Genomic DNA, 18700 nt, shown 5'->3' on the forward strand with positions numbered 1-18700 from the left:
TAGCACATTTCCATGGACCCAATGCAAGATCTATAAATGGCAACTGAATTTCATTGGAAGTAAGAGTAACGTGACCATCTTACTTAATTCACTCATATCAGGGGAGATTTTGTTGTTTGTGGTTCTGAGTAGGCTGATATGATCCTCGCTCCATGCCTAGTGCTCAATAAGTCTTCACAGAATAGTTAAGAAATAATCCCCAAGGTGATAGTTTTGTGATTTTATAAGATGCCAGTTTACAGGGTGTGTGTGTGTCTGTGTGTGTGTGTGTGTGTGTGTGTGTGTGTGTATTCTCCAACATGAATTGTGAAATCACTCTGTCATCAGACAGGAAGGCTGAGACATCTGGTGACCCACTGCCTGCTTTTGGTTTATGGGTGTAGAAAAACTCTGGTGTAAACCTTTGTTGAAAATAGAATGGCCAGAACGGAAGTGCTTAAACCAATGCTTATTTAGCTGTATTAAGTGCTTATTTGCATTCTTGAAACTCTTCCTAGTTTTTACTTTGCTGCAGATCCTCAGCCAAGGGATTTACCAGAATAGACAAGCATGAAATTAATTTTTTATACTTGTTTAGTGCTAGACGGGAAGACCACAGCGCACTTACATTGGGATGGTTTTTTGTTTTGTTTTTAGTTTCTTCTGCTGCTGCTTTCTATACGCCCTGGTGCAATCTCTATCCAGAGACCTATGTGAAATAAACCCTTCCCCATTTGTAGTTTGGGTTGTCTTAATGTGGTGTTTGAGGACCAGATCTTTCCCAGTGGCTAAGAGTCTCATGGTATACAAGCCTTCCTGTTTGTAAGCATCCATCTAGCATGTATTATTCACTGCTTTTGACTGCATTTTACCACTGACTGCATTCACACTACATTGACCTTATGTGAATGCAGGCATGGCCCGCTCCTAAACCAGAGTCAAATCTGTTTCCTTTCCTCCTCTTGAACTCAAGGTGCTCAGTAATGCATTGTTCTGTATGAGTCATAATAGAAATAGTGCTTAAGGACACACATCAGACATCAGCGATGAGCATGAGAAACTTTTAAGAGTAAGGAAATTCAACCACTAGTGATCTCAGTGTTGGTCAAGGCAGGTTGGCACCATGCCTACCTTCCTTCTTTCACTAAGAAACATTTGCTGAGCATCTACTATGTATAGGTATTGGTGATTGCCAGGGATTCAAAGGCAAATGCATCACAACCCCAGCTTGGATGGAGCTGATGGTCTAGAGTAGCAGGCAAGCATTCCTTTGTTACAAATAGGACAGGAAACTCTCCTGCATACATGGCACCTGCTTATGGTGGTATTTTATTACATTTGGTAGGAATGACGCCATCAACCCATGTACTTCTGAGTAACCCTTGACAGCCCTGATGTCAAGTAATGTTAATATTAATATTGTGTGATGCTGTGCTGGGTGCTGCTTCTTACTGTGTAAGAACTAGACACAGCTACAGCACCTCTGACTCACCTACCTGACAGAGTTCCTTTGGTTCTGCCTCTCTTCACACCTGTATCTCATTGGTAACTAAGTCCTGGCCCCACATCTCTATCATTTCCATTCAGCTCTCACCCAGTGTATTGCATCGCTTCCCTCTGATAGCTGCTCGACTCCAGTCCCCTGCCTTCGATGCACATAGTTCCTGCTGCCAGCCCAAATCTCTCTGAGGCACAGCTGCCATCATTTCCTTCATTGGCATAACAGTCAGCAGTTCTCCCAGCAAGCAGAATGAGATGAATCACAATCACATTTCTGATCTTATTTTTAACCTTCCTTTTCATTTGCCCCATGGCACAGGAAAACTTCCTCCAATACATGGTGTCTACACTCTAAGCTCTTATTGTTGTTTATGTGGCTCCTTCTGCCCTTTCCCTTTTATGTCCAGTGTCCAAACCTCCCCGTTCCTCGTGGCCCAGTGGAAGACTTTCCAAAACTCCCCAATCCTAAGTGACCTCTCCTTCTTGTAACTCCCAAGCACTTTGCAACCGCTATGACTTTCTACCTCATGTCATATTTACTCAGGTAATAATGAAGACCACCCTGACCATGAGCACTTGCTGCGCATTAGCGTGAGCTGCTAAGGCTTTATGTGCAGTATGTGCTTCATCTTACCAGCGAGATGTAGGTGTTGTGATCCTCCTTCTACAGATGAGGGAATGAAACCACACAGAGATTAAGTTACTTGCTAAACTTAAATAGGATGGCTGGGATTTAACTCAGACTCTGCTTAACTCTAAACCCTCATTGCCTCCCATGTACATATATTTTACTGTCTCCTACTGGTTTCCATGTACTAGCAGGAAAGAAAACAATATTCTTTTCTCTTTGCGCATTCCACAATGTACAGAATCATTAAATCTTTGAACAGATGTCTCCTGACTTCTTATGCAATTGCAGGTACTTCAACATTTTTTAAAGAAGATATTGAAGAGTAAGAAATTGCATTAAATCTTGAAGTGAAGAAATAGATGCATTTGATGTTAATTTCATTCTTTTCAATTCTTGGGAGAATATAGAAGCACCTGGACCAAATGTGATAAAATATTGGTTTTTATTTATTCAAAACACTGCTTAATTTAAACCAAAGAACTAGAGGGAAGACAAGATCTAGGGAAATTAACTATAAATTGTGAGTCATTGCACACATACACACAGTGATACATATTCTATTTCTCACAGAAACACAAACAAAAAAAAAGTCCTGGCAGATGGGAATTAAAACTTTAGTTTCAAGTGCCATTTTAAGTGGTGGATATGAGTGCTTTGCACTTTGTTGTCTATATCCAGAGACTGATAGGCCTGCCAGGATTGGTCTGGAGAAACACAGGCTCTTATTTCCATACTTTACTTGAGAGAATACTGTCTTCACTATTTTTGTCCCCATATTCTCTACACTATTTCAAAATCAGGGCCTTGATCTTGGACAAGAATATTACCTTTTGTGTTTTGTCCTCAGTAACAAAGGTCAGATAGGGGTGGATTGGGGCAGAGGATGACTGTCCCCAAACTCTCTCCATATATTGTTGCCATGCTTGGTAGAAAGATACACATTTGCAGTGACTTTAGCTGTTAAATAGTTAAAATAAACACTATTTTTAGTCAAGCGTCTATGAACTGAACTGAACCCAAAATTCAGAAGCTAATGAAATAATGTAGCTGGCTGCCTATCTAAAACTTTGCCTGTGTGTTATCAGATGTTTGAATATAATAGTATTTTATACATTATTTTAAAAAATCTGATGCTGAGACTTTGAAGGCCAAGTATTGTTGAATTACAATTAATAATAAGTTAGACAATTCATTATTCTGGTATTTCAGAGAATTATATTCTTATGCTAACACAAATCCAAAAGTTTTCTGTACGAATTGGGATGAGATAAAATTCAAAGACAGGAAAATTTGCTTGTAGAGTCTCCTTCCCTTCCTTCCCTCCCCTCCCCTTCCATCCCCTTCCACCCCCTCCCCTCGCCCCTCTCCCCTCCCTCCCCTTCCCTCCCCTCCCCTCCCCTTCCTTTTTTCTCTCTCTCCCTCCCTCCCATCTTCTTTCTCTCTCCTTCTTCCTTCCTTTTTGCTTTTGTCTCTTCTCTTCCATCTTTCCTTTTTCTTCTTGAGTATGTGAGCCTCATCAAGTTATGTGAGGGAGAGTTAAATCCAGGCTGCTGTTCTCTCTGTGACCAACTCTGATGAGAAAAGGGATTGTCTAATTTAAGTTTCCAGCTAAAATTCAGGGCAGTAAATTTAATACCACCTATTGCTAATATTAATTCTACTAGAGCAAAGCCAAACATTTTTTGTTAGTATACTTCTTGAATCTTATATTTTCAGACCACAATTTTTTTCTTTCTCCTTGATCACCTCACTGAGAAATAAGGATTTATTTGCTTAGGAGCACAATGGCACACATTCAACTAAAACCTGAATTATGTAAGAATTATTAGAAACCATTTAGGAAAGTGTCTCACATGAATTCCCATTTTAGACAGTTTTTTGAAGACCCACAGGCCTAGAAGAGGAGAAAATAAACCCACCTAGAAATAAAACCATTAAAATTTACACACTCCCTACTGTCCTGCTACATCATCATCATGAAAACAGTGACTAAGAGGGTTATCTCTATAATTCATGTAAATACAAATACTGCCTCCCACTGGGAGAGGAGGCTCCTTCACACATCTTATTTTGGGTAATGCTAGCAACAACCCATGTCTCCATGTAAGGAACAGGAAATTGTCCATTGCTGAACTTCAGTCTTGTATGGATGGTTGCATGTTTGGTGAGTGACAAAGCCACAGTGTTAGCCCAGTCACCTTTTACAAGCACAGGGCCTTTGTGAGTTTACTAAAGGAGGCTTCTTCCCCAGTCTAGGGGCCAAAATACATCAGCAGACGTACAGAAGGAGCACATTTGCCTCTTCCCCTTGGCTTAGATATCATTATCACAGAAAATGCAAAGCACACTCTGTAACTAAGAACCATATCATGGTTATTTTAGTAAGCAATTTTGAAAGAAGTTTCAAATGGGATGCATAGATGAAGACATGTGCTTGAATTCAATGTTTCTGCACCTATGACCAAGACGTAGACATTTGTTGAAAATTATCTGCAAAATCACTTTGTAGTTTGTGGTAGACCTTAAGAAATTTCAAAAAAAAAATCATCATATTAAGGGTGATGCCAAGAGGTTTAAAGATAGAAATGGCCAAAGATATTTTTTTAATAAAAAAAGAACTTTTATTTTTTATTTCAACAGTTTTGGAAAAACAGGTGGTGTTTGGTTACATGAATAAGTTCTTTAGTAGATTTTGGTGCAGCCATGACCTGAGCAGTATACACTGTACCCAGTGTGTACTCTTTCATTTCTCATCTTCCCCCTATCCTTCCCCTTGAGTTCCCAAAGTCCATTGTATCATTCTTATGCCTGTGCATCCTCATAGCTTAGCTTATGAGTGAGAAGATATGACATTTGGTCTTCCATTCCCAAGTTACTTCACTTAGAATAATTGTCTCCAGCTCCATTCAGATTGCCTTGAATGCCATTATTTTGTTCCTTTTTATGGTTGGGTGGTATTCCATGGCACATATGTACCACATTTTCTTTATTCACTCATTGATTGATGGGCATTTGGGCTGATTCCATATTTTTGCAATTGTGAACTACGCTGTTATACACATGCATGGCAAGTGTTTTTTTCATGTAATGTCTTCTTTTCCTCTGGGTAGATCTCAGTGGGATTGCTGGATCAAATGGTAGATCTACTTTTATTTCTTTAAGTAATCTCCATACTGTTTCTATAGTGGTTGTACTAGTTTACATTCCCACCAACAGTGAAATGTGTTCCCTTTTCACCACATCCTTGACAACATCTATTAATTTTTGATTTTTTATTATGGACATTCTTGCAGGAGTAAGGTGGTATTACATTGTGGTTTTGATTTGCCTTTCCCTGATTATTAGTGATGTTGAGCATTTTTCATCTATTTGTTGGCCATTTGTATATCTTCTTTTGAGAATTGTCTATTCATGTCCTTAGTCCACATTTTGATGGGACTATTTGTCTTTTTCTTGCTGATTTGTTGGAGTTCCTTATAGATTCTGGATATTAGTTCTTTGTCAGTTGCATAGTTTGCATATGCTTTCTCCCACTCTGTGGCTTATCTGTAATAGGCTTCTTGCTGTAGCACAAAAAATTAGTATAAAAATATGCCCTGTGATTTCAGAATTGACTAAAAGGCTTCCTCCTGTTCCTTCTCAAAAAAAAAAAAAAAAAAAGGTTACTTTAAACCCTATCATATCTTTACCTGATTATCTGATCACCTATAGCCTCATTTTTCTTATGAGTCTAGCCCTGGGATCAAGTTCTGGAATCTCCACTAAAAATTCAAAGCACAAATGGACCATATCTTGAAACTTGAATACTTGCTCATTGGTAAGAACCTCCTGTTTTCCACTGTGTTGTATTTTGTTTGCATTGTGCTGTTGATTTAGGGTTTAAAGCCTCAGGTACTTAACCCATGTAAACAACAACAGAACCTAAAAATGAGTCACTATTTGTAATCTCTAACTGCTCACAACCCCTGTAGATAAACAATTACTAAGTCCTAATTTGTATAAAATCCTTTATGGGGGAAAAATTTAAGTTTTCTATTTTCTGCTAATAGAGTTCTTCACTTTTCACTGGGAATTTGCAGTTTACATGGTGTTCCCACATACATCATCACATTTGAACTTATAATTAATCCAAAACTAATATCCAGAACTGACTATATAAATGCTATGCAAATTTAGCAAAGGGTGGAAGAAATGTAAACATCCATTTGTCATCTGTTAGTTCAGTTTGATACAAGTGCTAAAATATTCTGATAGAATTATGATTGCAGGCAAAAAAGTAAATCAAAAAAATTTTCCTCCTGCGGTTTTGAGTTAAACCATATGTAAACCTACAGGAGTTGGTAGAATGAAGGAACTCTGGAAATGTCTTCTGTTCTCATTTCCACAATTTGCCTAAGGTAGCTGAACTGCTTATGACCATTTTGGTTTGCTTAGAATCCTCTTTAGAATATTCACGAAGTGGGCCGGGTGCGGTGGCTCAAGCCTGTAATCCCAGCACTTTGGGAGGCTGAGGTGGGTGGATCACGAGGTCAAGAGATCGAGATCATTCTGGTCAAAATGGTGAAACCCCGTCTCTACTAAAGATACAAAAAATTAGCTGGGCATGGTGGCGCATGCCTGTAATCCCAGCTACTCAGGAGGCTGAGGCAGGAGAATTGCCTGAACCCAGGAGGCGGAGGTTGCGGTGAGCCGAGATCGCGCCATTGCACTCCAGCCTGGGTAACAAGAGCGAAACTCCGTCTCAAAAAAAAAAAAAAAAAAAAAAAAAAAAAAAAAAAAGAATATTCACGAAGGTTTATTTTGGCAGATTATAAACTCTAGTAGTCACTTATTTTTCAAAAATAAACTTTTTATCTACAACATTTTTAGATTTACACAATTACTGTGAAGACAGCACAAAGACTTCCCCTATGCCCTGCCCTCTAATTTCCCTCACATTAGGACAGTATTTCTGTTATGACTAATGAACCAATATTAATACATTATTTATTAATGTCCATACTTCATTTGGATTTTTTTGGATTTTACCTAATGTCCTTTTTCTGTCCTAGGATCCCATCCAAGATCGTACATTACCTTTAGTCTTTATGTTTCTCTAGGCTCCTCTTGGCTGTGACAGTTTCTCAGATTTTCATTGTTTTTTGATAAACTTGACAATTTTGAGCAGTACCCATCAGGTATTTTGTGGAATGTCCCTCAAATGGAATTTGTCTAATGCTTTTATGATTAATCTTGGATTATATTTATTTGGGAGGAAGACCATAGAGGTCAAGTGCCATTTTCATCACCATAGGAAGAATAAGTACAGTCAACATGATTTATCACTGGCGAGGTTGAGCTGTATCACCTGGCTGAGGTAGTATTTGCCAGGTTTCTCCACTTAGAGTAACTCTTCTTCCTCTTTCTATGCCGTGCTCTTTGAAGGAAGCCATGATGCTCAGTCGACTTATGGAGTAGGGAGTTATGCTCCATGTTTTTGAGGGTGGAGTAGCTACATAAATTATTTGGTCTGATAGCCATTTTTCATTTAAAAAAGCTACGAGTCCATAAGTCAAAGGGTGTTGTAAAAAGTGAAGAGGAAAAAAATGAGGAAATTCATACAAGGAAGTCAAAAACTAGGGAAATCAAGGTAATGACTGCAGCTAAGGTAAGAGGTAGGCTCACACTCCTCCACGCTGGAAAAGCTTCATGACTCGAGACACAGCCCATGCAACTTTCTCTTGCCTGCACAGTTCCTCTGGAAAAGTAAAGCATTCAAACATTTGGAAACTGTAATAAAGCCTATAATCCTTTTACTTTTCTCCTGGGATCATCCCATGAATATAACATTCCCTTCACTGCCAGTGCCTGTCCTGCAGTAAGGTTCTGCTCCCCAAAATGCATAGGATGGTTTCCAGGCAGAGCTCAGTATTTTCTCTTGGAGTGGATGAGTGTCGATATCTGATGAGAAGACTTGCCAACTTGTAGTTAAAGGAGTAAAATGAGATAGAGATTAAGTAATTTGCTTAAGATCTTCAAAATGAATTCTTTCTAACTTCACCATTCAACTAAAAGTGCTCTCCCAAAACTTCCCAAAGACTACTTGTTGTCAAATGCAGTGGTCCTTTCTCCTTCCTTATTCTCCTTGATCTTTCTTTTGCGTTTGACTGTATTAACTACCGTTTGGTATCAGCTATTGCTATGTAACAGACCATCTGAAAACTCTGTGCCTTAAGAAAGCAATCATTTGTTGCTGCTTATACCTGTGGGCGGCTGCAGTTTATCTAGGCTGGGTTCACCTAGGTGGCGCTACTTCTAATGAAGACCTGCTAGTTGGCTGGGGAGTCACCAGTCTGTGTATGTTTCCCCCTTCTCCACAGTCCAGCATGTTGGCTGTGGCATATTTTTACTATGGCAATGGCAGAAGGGCAAGAAAACAGTAGTAACACCTGAGGTTCTCCTAAGAGTTAGGCTTGGAATTGGCGTCCTGTCATGGTGCCAGTGGTTAAAGTTACTGATGATGTTTACTATCAAATCAAGTCACATGAACAATAGACAAAAAATACGCTGTATCCTCGTGAGGCCATAGCTAGTGTGTGGATGCAGGGATAAGTGAAGAATTGGTGTCAGTAACACAGCGATGCAACCTATCATACCCTTGTTTCTTTAAACGTTCTCCTCTTCTTCTTTTTTAACACAACCTTGATCCTCTCCCTTTTATTATTTAATTCTTCTTCCTTCAACTGCAGTACTATAAGTAGGCTTTACCTTAGACTTAGCTTTTCCATCCTGATTTTTTCTGTGTTTATGCCCTTCTGAAGAAAGCTTATCTAGGCTCAGACTCCCTGATGCCCTAATGATCATTTCCGGTTTACCAATTGGGCATTTCCATTTGGGATTGCCTAAACTCATTGCTCCCTTCCTTCTCTTAAATCCATGTTTCTTTCCAATACAAAGCTGTATCTATGAAAAAGACTTGAGTCTTTGGATAATTGTTTTGATGTGAAAGGAAAAACAAAAGCATACAGACTCCCAATGAAAACCTATTCTACAACATCAGGGATAGGACATCTCTAAAAATGAAAAGGGACTATGTCTGAAAGGAAACCATCAGGACAAAAAGAGTATTAAGAACCATTTCCTGTGAGAAACCATTTCCTCATAAATCTAGAGATTATGTACGGTATCATGTCCATCATGCTTAGATAGTTGATAGTGTGTGGTGTGGGAAGACTTGAGGGTTTTTTTTTTTAGCAAAACTACACCCCTGGGTGGATTTGAAGGAGGAAAATTATGGCTTAATATAAGGAAATACTTTTTAGTAAGAGGAACTATACAGAAACAGAATGGGCTAATATGTTTATTTTTCATCTGTGTCACTTCTCTCTTCTGAAAAAGTCTTGCTCCCTGCTTTTCCCAATTATTCATAAAATTTGTATCCATTCTTCAAGATTATCCCAAGCCTCTCTATAAACTCTTCCCTGATCACTCAAATTTTACTGATCCCTTCCAACTTATGTTGCTAATCTCCCACTCCACTCCATTTAAGAGTTTTTTGAAAGTAGAAATAGGACATTCTAATTTATAACTTTAAGCATGAGGCACAACCGTGAGTTTATACCAGGCACTCAACATATTCTAACTGGCTTACTTTTTTTTGGTTTTTTGTTTATTTGTTTAGACAGAGTCTTGCTGTGACTCCCAGGCTGAAGTGCAATGGTGCCATCTTGGCTCACTGCAACTTCCACCTCCTGGATTCAAGCAAGTCTCCTGTCTCAGCCTTCAGAGTAGCTGGGATTACAGGTGCCTGCCACCACACCTGGCTAATTTTTGTATTTTTAGTAAAAACAAGGTTTTGCCTAGTTGTCCAGGCTGGTCCCAAACTCCTGACCTCAAGTGATGCAACTGCCTCGGCCTCCCAAAAGTGCTGGGATTATAGGCATGAGCCACTATGCCCAGCCCTGTCTTACATTTTTATTACATATTTCCTGATTTCTAAAGAGGAGTCATTGGCATTTGAACCAGATTGGACTGTTCAAGAATCTGATGTTTCACACTGATTTCACAAGAGGACGTGGCTTCTGATTTTAAGGAAAACGAAGGGAGTAGCAGATTTTGCCATCACTTGCCATCCAAGCTCATATTTTCCTGCTCACCGAGAAAAACACTGAATCTAGAGATCCCCTAAGATCTTAGATTTTTAGCTCAGATAATTTACTGAGTGAAATAGAGTGAATTTGCCATCACTTCTTCATGTCTGAAAATTACTTAAAACAAAAATCACCTGGTGAATGGGAATATATGATGTGGAGGAATACACAGAGCACTGGAGAGCTCTGTGTATTCAGAGCTCTAGTTTGTATTCAGGACTGCCTGTTGTCATAGTTACTGATGTACTCAATGCAATTTCCCTCCCAAATCACACTCTGTAGACCTTCACAGAAAATAAGCTATTCTTCCTGTGTTATTTTTCTCTATTCATGAATTGAAGCTAAAAAAATTGCATCAATTGCATTAATGTTTTTACACTCTTAACAAGATTTTTAAAATACAAAGGAAACAAGAGAGATTTCATCAAAATAAACACCTCTGATTGAGGTCTCACCTCATTTGTTCAGCAATGCTTCATTGTACTGGGGAAACAGCTATGATTATGGCCCAATCTCTACCCTAAAGGACATCAGAGATCTGTGAGGGAGAGAGATGGGTAAGGGATTTATTTCAGCAGAATGCAATTGGGGCTGCAGTGGAAGCAGAGTATGGAAAACCATAAGAACACAGAAGAGCGACGTCTCATGAAGTTTGAGGTGCAGATCCAAAAGAGGTGTCCAACCTGCAAGTCTTGAAGCATCATTGTTGTGAAGTTTAGCAATTGTATTTTCAGTCCCTTTGGGTACAGGATGCCAATGTGACCCTGCAAGCTGGGCTCATGGAGCAGTGGCATGCGGAGGTCAGCACTATTGCACACAACGTGCCATCACCTGCTAATATTCACAGTTCTCCTTTCTGCTCTGGCCGCAGGAACTCCTTCACAGACATCCTTCGTGCCATCCTGCTGTCATTGGAAGTCCTAATTGAAGACCCGGAGCTTCAGATAAATGGCTTCATTTTAATTATAGACTGGAGTAATTTTTCCTTCAAACAAGCCTCCAAACTGACACCTTCCATCCTTAAACTGGCTATTGAAGGGTTGCAGGTACGTTCAATGGATGCATAATATAAGGCCATGTGTGACAACATACTTTTTAAAAAATCATTGCACCAAAGTAATATTTATTCCTTGGAATGAAAAAAGGAAACTTGGATAAAATTCATCTGAGCACTCTATGTTTGTACCTCAACCTGAGCTTTAGATGCTTTTTAAGATTCTCTCTCATTTTCATTAATAACTCCAAATTACTGTTACCACAGGCACAAATTATCTACTGTAGCAATAATGAATAAAGCTCCAAAATGCTTGGCTTAATCCACCAGAGAGTTCACAAAAATTAAAACTAGGAAACATCTGCTTTATAAGCATGTCATATGTAGAGGGGGCATGGGGCTTTCAGAAGCATTTTTGTGCCCCAGAATGCACCCTGCAGATCATGACTTCCAGGGGTGTGAAGTCCTGCAGAGCTTGCACTTAAGTGGATCACTTTGGTGCACACGAAGGAAGCAGATGAAACTGCCTCCTGTTTGTATGAGCAGTCATCAGGATTTTGGAGAATAGGTTTTTGGGCTACAGGGTTAAAGTGGTTAGTCTCTCAGGTTCTTTCTACTTTCTAAGGATCTGGGATTCTGTGAGAAGTAACTCAGAAAGGCAATGCTGCTTAGCCTTCTGGTGACACATTATTACAGTACCAAATCAAGGGCATATTTTGGGGACATTTTGAATCAGCATAGATAAAACTCATGTCCCCTATTAATTTCATAGGCAGATTAACTCGATGGAGTGACTCTTCCCCCCAGATGGCTTATTCATATTTGGCCCCCAGCAAATATCTGGTACCTAGTGTGCCTCTGATAAACACGTATGTATTGAATGGATCTGATTTTATTGAAATGGTATCCTATTTGCCAGAGGAGGAGAAGTGGAGCAGGCATTTCAGAAGAGGAACAGCAAGTCCGCACTGTTCCAGGGATGCCAGATTGTCCTGGGTGGCTACATCATGCAGTGTATTTGTAGACTTCTGTGTTCTTTTCCATCAGTTGCTTCCTCTTAGCTCTAACTCCTTTTCTCCAACCTCCTCTCATCTAAGCCTCTGAACATCTGATCTCTTTCTCCTTAAAGCTTTTATCAAAGGAAATTTTAAAGTAAGCTTCAAGGTTTATATTGTGCTTAAATTATGCTGACCATATTTCCAGGAATGTCTGTACAAGCTGCGTGTAATCTTATCTTTTTTAAAAAAGATAATTCATTATATGCGTGAGTAGCTGTGATACAAGTTCTAGCCCTTTATAAAAATTTTTCCTAAAGCGGTAAGGAAAATGTCCTTTATCCAACCCTATGTTCCAATTTTTCTTCCTGAAAATGTATGGATTACATAACATGTCCTCAGAAAGTTCAGTAGCTGGATGTGAACGTACTGAGGCCTTACTGAATTAATGCATGTGAATGTGTTTTAAAAGGTAATGCCATACATAAATAAAAGCTATTCTTGTGGGAAATACTAGAGGACCTTTGAAGGGCTAACTTGGGTCCCATTTGGGCCTTCCCTTGTCATATGCCAGGGTCCAAGATGTTTTTCACAATGTCCTATGGCTTTGGTTAAGGAATAGCCCTCCTGTCATGGCAAGGAAGCCCATGGTCCCTAGGAAGCTGAGCTGGGGTACAGTTCCTTCATCAAGGATAGAAGTTCCGCCATCCCAATTTAGCTTGTTGACTTGACCATGTTGAAGAAGCACTCAGCGTTACTGAAGACAATTCTGCTCTTGCCCACAGTGGATGGTCAACTCTGCCGAGCTACATATAACTTCTCACCTCAGGCTATCTGCTGTCTGGTTTTGAGATAGTCAGATGCCCTGGTCAATCCACCACTGGCTCTCCTTGCAACTTTTTTCATTGCAAGGGTTGCCCCCGTCTCCAGGTAGCCACGAACATCTCTAATGTCTTGAAAAAGCCATAAGTGGTACTAAGCAGAGTTCATTCCTTTATGGTCAGCAGTATTATGCAAGGAGGGTCCTATACAGGTGTCAATTTGTTAGCCACAGAAATTCAAGTTAAATTCAAACATCACTGGCAGACTTCATTAGAGAATGGAAAAGTCACATACAGCCAGCATCAATGAGGGAAGAAAAGTCACACACTTCCTTCCTCCCGTGCACCCTCAGAGAGACCTGCAGAGTCCAAGTGTTCTTTGGACACATAGGAGATTGTGGGGGAGGGAGATCTCTGCTGTCCTGCCTTTTCTAGGATAGGTGTGAGAAAGTGGCCTTGTCAGGGGAAATAAGCAATCCAGTTTGGTGCTAGGCCATCTGGTTTGGGATTTCAGCTGTTTGTTTATAGCATTTGTCTAGGATTACCTGCTTCTCGACCTCTGGAGAATTTTGGGACTTAGGGTATGAAACACTCCCCCTCCCACCCCTCCACCCTCACATCCCCACCACCAAATAGGTAATACAATACCTTCTGCAGGGACAAGGTGGTTGGGGCCATCCCAGACAGCTCAATCTTTAGGCAGGGAGCATTTAAGGTCATTCTGGATCAGTCCTGCACTTTGCATCACAGGATGGTTCCAGAACCCTGAGCAGGGACAAATAGGTAATACAATACCTTCTGCAGGGACAAGGTGATTGGGGCCAACCCAGACAGCTCAATCTTTAGGCAGGGAGAATTTAAGGTCATTCTGGATCAGTCCTGCACTTTGCATCGCAGCATGGTTCCAGAACCCTGAGCCCTACTTCTATTACCATGGTTCCTAGTTCGCCATAAACACAGTTGTTCAAGGAGAACTTTGATTAGTAATTGCTACAAGTTAGGTTCCTTGATTACTAATCGTTATGCTTTTGGTTTTCTGGGAAGCAGACAATGATGGGACTAATATGCCAAAGGTGTATTAGAGAGCGCTCTGGGTCAACACCTTTTGGAGAAACTACTACATGAGTAAGCTGGACAGTACGAGAAGTTAACTTGGGATTCAGTTATCTCCAGTGAAGCCTCAGGCATTCTGAAACTAGAGTTAACATTTGCAGCTGGGCTTAACAGTGCGGGCCTTTATATGCTCACAATATTCAGCCACTGTGTGCTGGCTGTCCTAGGATAAGGTTGTAAACTTGGGCAAAGTGGTTCTCTTCAACCAGAGGTCCCAAAGGAAGCTGTTATCTGAGGACTTTCTGGCTGCCCTCTCAGTGGCTGGGCAGCATATCAGAACATCTGCAACAAGCAAAAGATGTTTGGAGTATCTTTTGGAGAAAACATTGCAATGTAACATCAAGGAGCTTTGTTATTCTGACTCAGGATATATACCTGATTTTCTGGATTGCACATATTCCCAACTGACTCCAAAGTGGATGTGATTCTAGGTAATACAGAGGTGATGGGTACTGGGCTAGCAAGTAGGGGACTGTCTTCTATTTGGGTCTACCAGTTGTATTTCTCTGCTTTAAAAGGTAATTAATACTGCTTCTGACAATAATCATCAAAAACTGGCATGTGCATGGAGCTTGGTTATGCCCTTCATATCCTTATTAATTAGTCATTAGTCTTTCTTTAAGGGATCATAAGATTTTTACATCAAAATTTGTCTTGTAACAGCCAGTCCTGAAATGCTAATAGCGTCTGTACTATATATATTCCTCCTCTTAGAGCAGTGCTTTGAGGAATTGTCATTGTTTAGAATATTAAGTTGCCCCAGTTACATAAATATTCTATAAATATTAGGTCAAAGGACCTTAGTCAAAATACTAATTTTGAGAATGCTTGTGAGTTATGTACTCCTGCTAAGTTGTTTGATCTTTAAATGTGGTCAATATAAAGTCTAAAAGAGCCGTTGTATCTGTTCATTACAATTTGTTTAAATTTTAATCAAACAAAGTAATATGCTATCATTTTGATACAGCTCAGTGTTATTCCAAATTCTGCTGGGGATTTCTGGCAGAATGAGCCACATACTGAAGTCCTGCTCTTGAGCTTTGTGATGAGTCCAAAATCAATTTTTGGAATCATTTCTTGTAAATCGCTGCAGCCCAGCGATTACAATCAAAATACTGTGTTTACCGATGTTCAGCCAACCCAGATATTTCAAGAGCTGACTGTACTCAAGTGTTTCACTTAGGAAGAGCTACAGTCTTGTGTCCTATAGGCTATTTACAAAATATTTGATTCCTTTAAGAACCCAGATATTTGTCACGGGTTTAGAGAAGCGTGTTTTTCACTTTCTGGAGGAGATTCAGAAAACGATCCATTTTTTATTTTTTTCTCATTTTCACACTCACACCATTATCATCTAGCCATTGTGAACACTTTATCAGTTCATTAACTCTTTGAGGTTTACTGTGTGACTTTTTTTCTGTTAAAGGTATTTTTATAATATTTATATCAATTGTGATTCAACTTCTTCCAACAGCTTTGAGCCACTTTAGTAGAAAAGGAGGTCCATTGCTTTTCCACTCTCCTTTTTTTGACCCTAAATGATAATGATGACTTTCTAACTTTTAGCCCAGGTAGGATGGAACATGGAGCAATGCTCAGAGGCTTAGCCACCTGCAATCACCTATCTCCTTAGTGTCCTTTATTTAGTTATTTTTGCATGTGAGAATTATGCTCTTTTCCTTCCAACTTTCATTTTAGGCTCAGGGGTACACATGCAGTTTTGTAACATGAGTAAACCGTATGTTGCTGGGGCTTGGTGTACAAATTATTTCATTACCCAGGGAGTGAGCATAATACTCAATAGGCAGTTTTTTGATTCTCGCCCTCTTTCTGCCCTCCAACCTCAAGTAGGTCCTGGTGTCTATTATTCCGTTCTTTGTGTCCATGTGTACTCAATGTTTAGCTCCCACTTATAAGTGAGAATGTGAGGTATTTTGTTTTCTATTCCTATGTTAGTTTGCTCAAAATTATGGCCTCCAGCTGCATCCATGTTGTTGCAAATAACATGATTTCATTCTTTTTTTTTTTACAGCTGTGTACTATTCCATAGTGTATATTTATAACATTTTCTTCACCTAGTCCACTGTTGATGAACATCTAGGTTGATTTCATGTCTTTGCTGTTGTGAATAGGGCCGTGGTGAACATACACACACATGTGCCTTTGTGGTAGAATGATTTATATTCTTTTGGGTATTTACCAGTAATGGGATTGCTGGGTTGAATAATTCTAATTTTTAGTTCTTTGGCATCTCTTTTTAAATAATCCTCAGATCTTGGTTCATTCTCTCCAACTTCCTTTCTATACCCTGCCCCTTTTCCAAAACATGATATGACATGTTCACTTCCCTTTGGCAAATCCAAAGTGCCATATTCACTCAAAAGATTAGAACAATGAAAATTCTGTCACATCAATGGGCAATCATAGTTCCTGAGTATCACTGATGATACTCAGTGATCACATTGTGGTTAGAAATTTTGACAGTCAGGTTGGGAAGATGCATTTCAAGTTAACAGTATTAATATATTCACACCAATTCTGCAGTCCATACATCAGACATGCAGACATCCTGACTCATGGTGTATTCATCCAACATAAAATATGGGTCAGGATGTACAGCAGGGAACAAAGCCAGCCTGTCTTCCAGGCTCTCACAATCAGTCTAGGGCTTTACTTCTCTAGGTGTACTCCACAAACCAGCAGTACCAGCAGATTCAAGAGCTGGTTAGAAATGCAGATTCTCAGGCCCTGCCCCAGACCTACTGAATCAGAGCTACATTTCAACAAGTCATTCAGGTGATTTGCATGCACGCTAAAGTTTGAGAAGCTCTGCCCTAAAACATGACATTATTGTAGAACTCGATGGATATCAACTTTAAGCATGTCAGATAGCCCTGGAGGGGTAATTACAACCCAAAATGCTGACCCCACTGCCAGAGTTTCTGATTCCATATATCTAAAGCAGAGTCCAAGAATTTACCCTTCACACACACTTCTAGGTGATGCTGCTGCCGCTGGTATAATACACAGTTTGGTGTGGATGAGAGTAGAGCCCACTGTCTGGGCTTCAATCTTGGCTCCGCCCCTCAGAGACCTCAGGCAAATCATTCACTTTCTGGGTCTCAGTTTCCTCATCTGTGAAATGTGGTGTTGTAATAGTATCCTCCTTAGAGGTTTATGGTGAAAATCAAATAGTACATGCTACATGCCTGAAAGACAGCCAGTGGCCACTCAATGTTAGAGTGTTGTTGAAAGAATGAAGAGCCCAGCCCTTATTGTAGGCCCATGTGTCTGTAGTGCACTCATTTAAATGAAATCACTCTCCATTGCCCCAGCTCTGTAATTTGGATCTCTGAAAATTAGACCTTACTGGCCAGTTCACTGGCCTTAAACAAGAGATTTCCTTGTTTCTGCTCACTATAGGTAACTACTTAGGGTGAGATTGGTGTCACCTGCCTATGCAGCGGCCCTTGAAGCACCTTTGTTTTTCTGTTCATGTGATGTGATTATTTAAATTATCCCCAACAATTGAGGGTTGAATCTTCCCAATGCCTTCTTAGTCTGGTGATTAATGAGGCTGAAATGTACCTCTTTCATCCTATAGGACTCTCTTCAGCAGTAACATTTATAGCATCTTTTATTAATTTTTAGTTTTCATGTATTAAAAAATATTAGAACAGATGGAAGGAAAAGGATACTTACATTTTGTTAAGAAGTTTCTTAATTCATGTTTTCTAAAAACTTCAGGTATGGCTGAAGGACACTTTTCCTCTAGGCAAACTATGTTTTACCTCCTCAGGTCATAAACCTGTAATTTTGAATTTGCAAGAGTGCGTTATGTTATGCTGTGACTATTAGAGGAATAAATATCTCCTCTAATGCTCTACCTTGTTAAGTATCAATTAAACTCAGGAAGATAATTAGAGCTAATGACACTCTGGTGATTCTGATGACTGGCTCAGTATGCCCCATTTAAAATGGTTCCATTTAAATGGGTTTATCTTTGGTGTACTTTTGATAAATGGTATTTTTCAGACTCCCATGCATTATGAACCTCACCAGCCCTCTGATTCATCCATTTAAAAAACAGTCACCAAGTCGTTACTTCCAGCCAGTCACAAAGATCAACAGATGCAGTTCCTGTCCTCAGGAAGGTCACAGCTCCAAGCAGAGGCAGACTAATAAAGAAAAGATTTCTTAAAAATGTCCAAGAAGAGAGATATGTACCAACCTAATAAAATGCCAGAGAAGGAATCCAATCCAGCCATGTGGAGTCAAGAACGGCATCCTGGGCAAGGCCATACCTCAGCTGATACTTAGCAGGAGAGCATGAAATAGCAAGTGAAGATGCAGGAAGTGCTTACAGGCAGTGGAGAGAACATGCACAAAGAGAGACAGGCTCAGTAGGAGAGAAAAACAATTAATTTCATTTTTCTGGGGTGCACAAGTGCCAGGCAAGGAGCTTGTATGCTCCTGTGCCATGCTAAAGAGTTTGGTCTCCTCCTGCAGACTTAGAGCCACTGGCCATACGGAAGCAA

At 39.9% G+C, this 18700-nt stretch overlaps 1 protein-coding gene across 4 annotated transcripts in view; it reads left to right on the forward strand.

Moving 5' to 3' along the window:
• The window catches only part of CLVS1 (clavesin 1), a 197625-nt gene that overhangs the window by 74712 nt on the left and 104213 nt on the right, over positions 1-18700 (forward strand). For all 4 annotated transcript variants that reach the window (XM_054246416.2, XM_078352523.1, XM_002758940.7 and 1 more), the window contains exon 3: positions 11111-11285. In XM_054246416.2, the coding sequence (XP_054102391.2) occupies positions 11111-11285 (175 nt within the window). The remainder of the gene's footprint in view (positions 1-11110; positions 11286-18700) is intronic.

This window comes from Callithrix jacchus, chromosome 16 (genome assembly GCF_049354715.1).
Source record: "Callithrix jacchus isolate 240 chromosome 16, calJac240_pri, whole genome shotgun sequence".
NCBI lineage: Eukaryota > Metazoa > Chordata > Mammalia > Primates > Cebidae > Callithrix > Callithrix jacchus.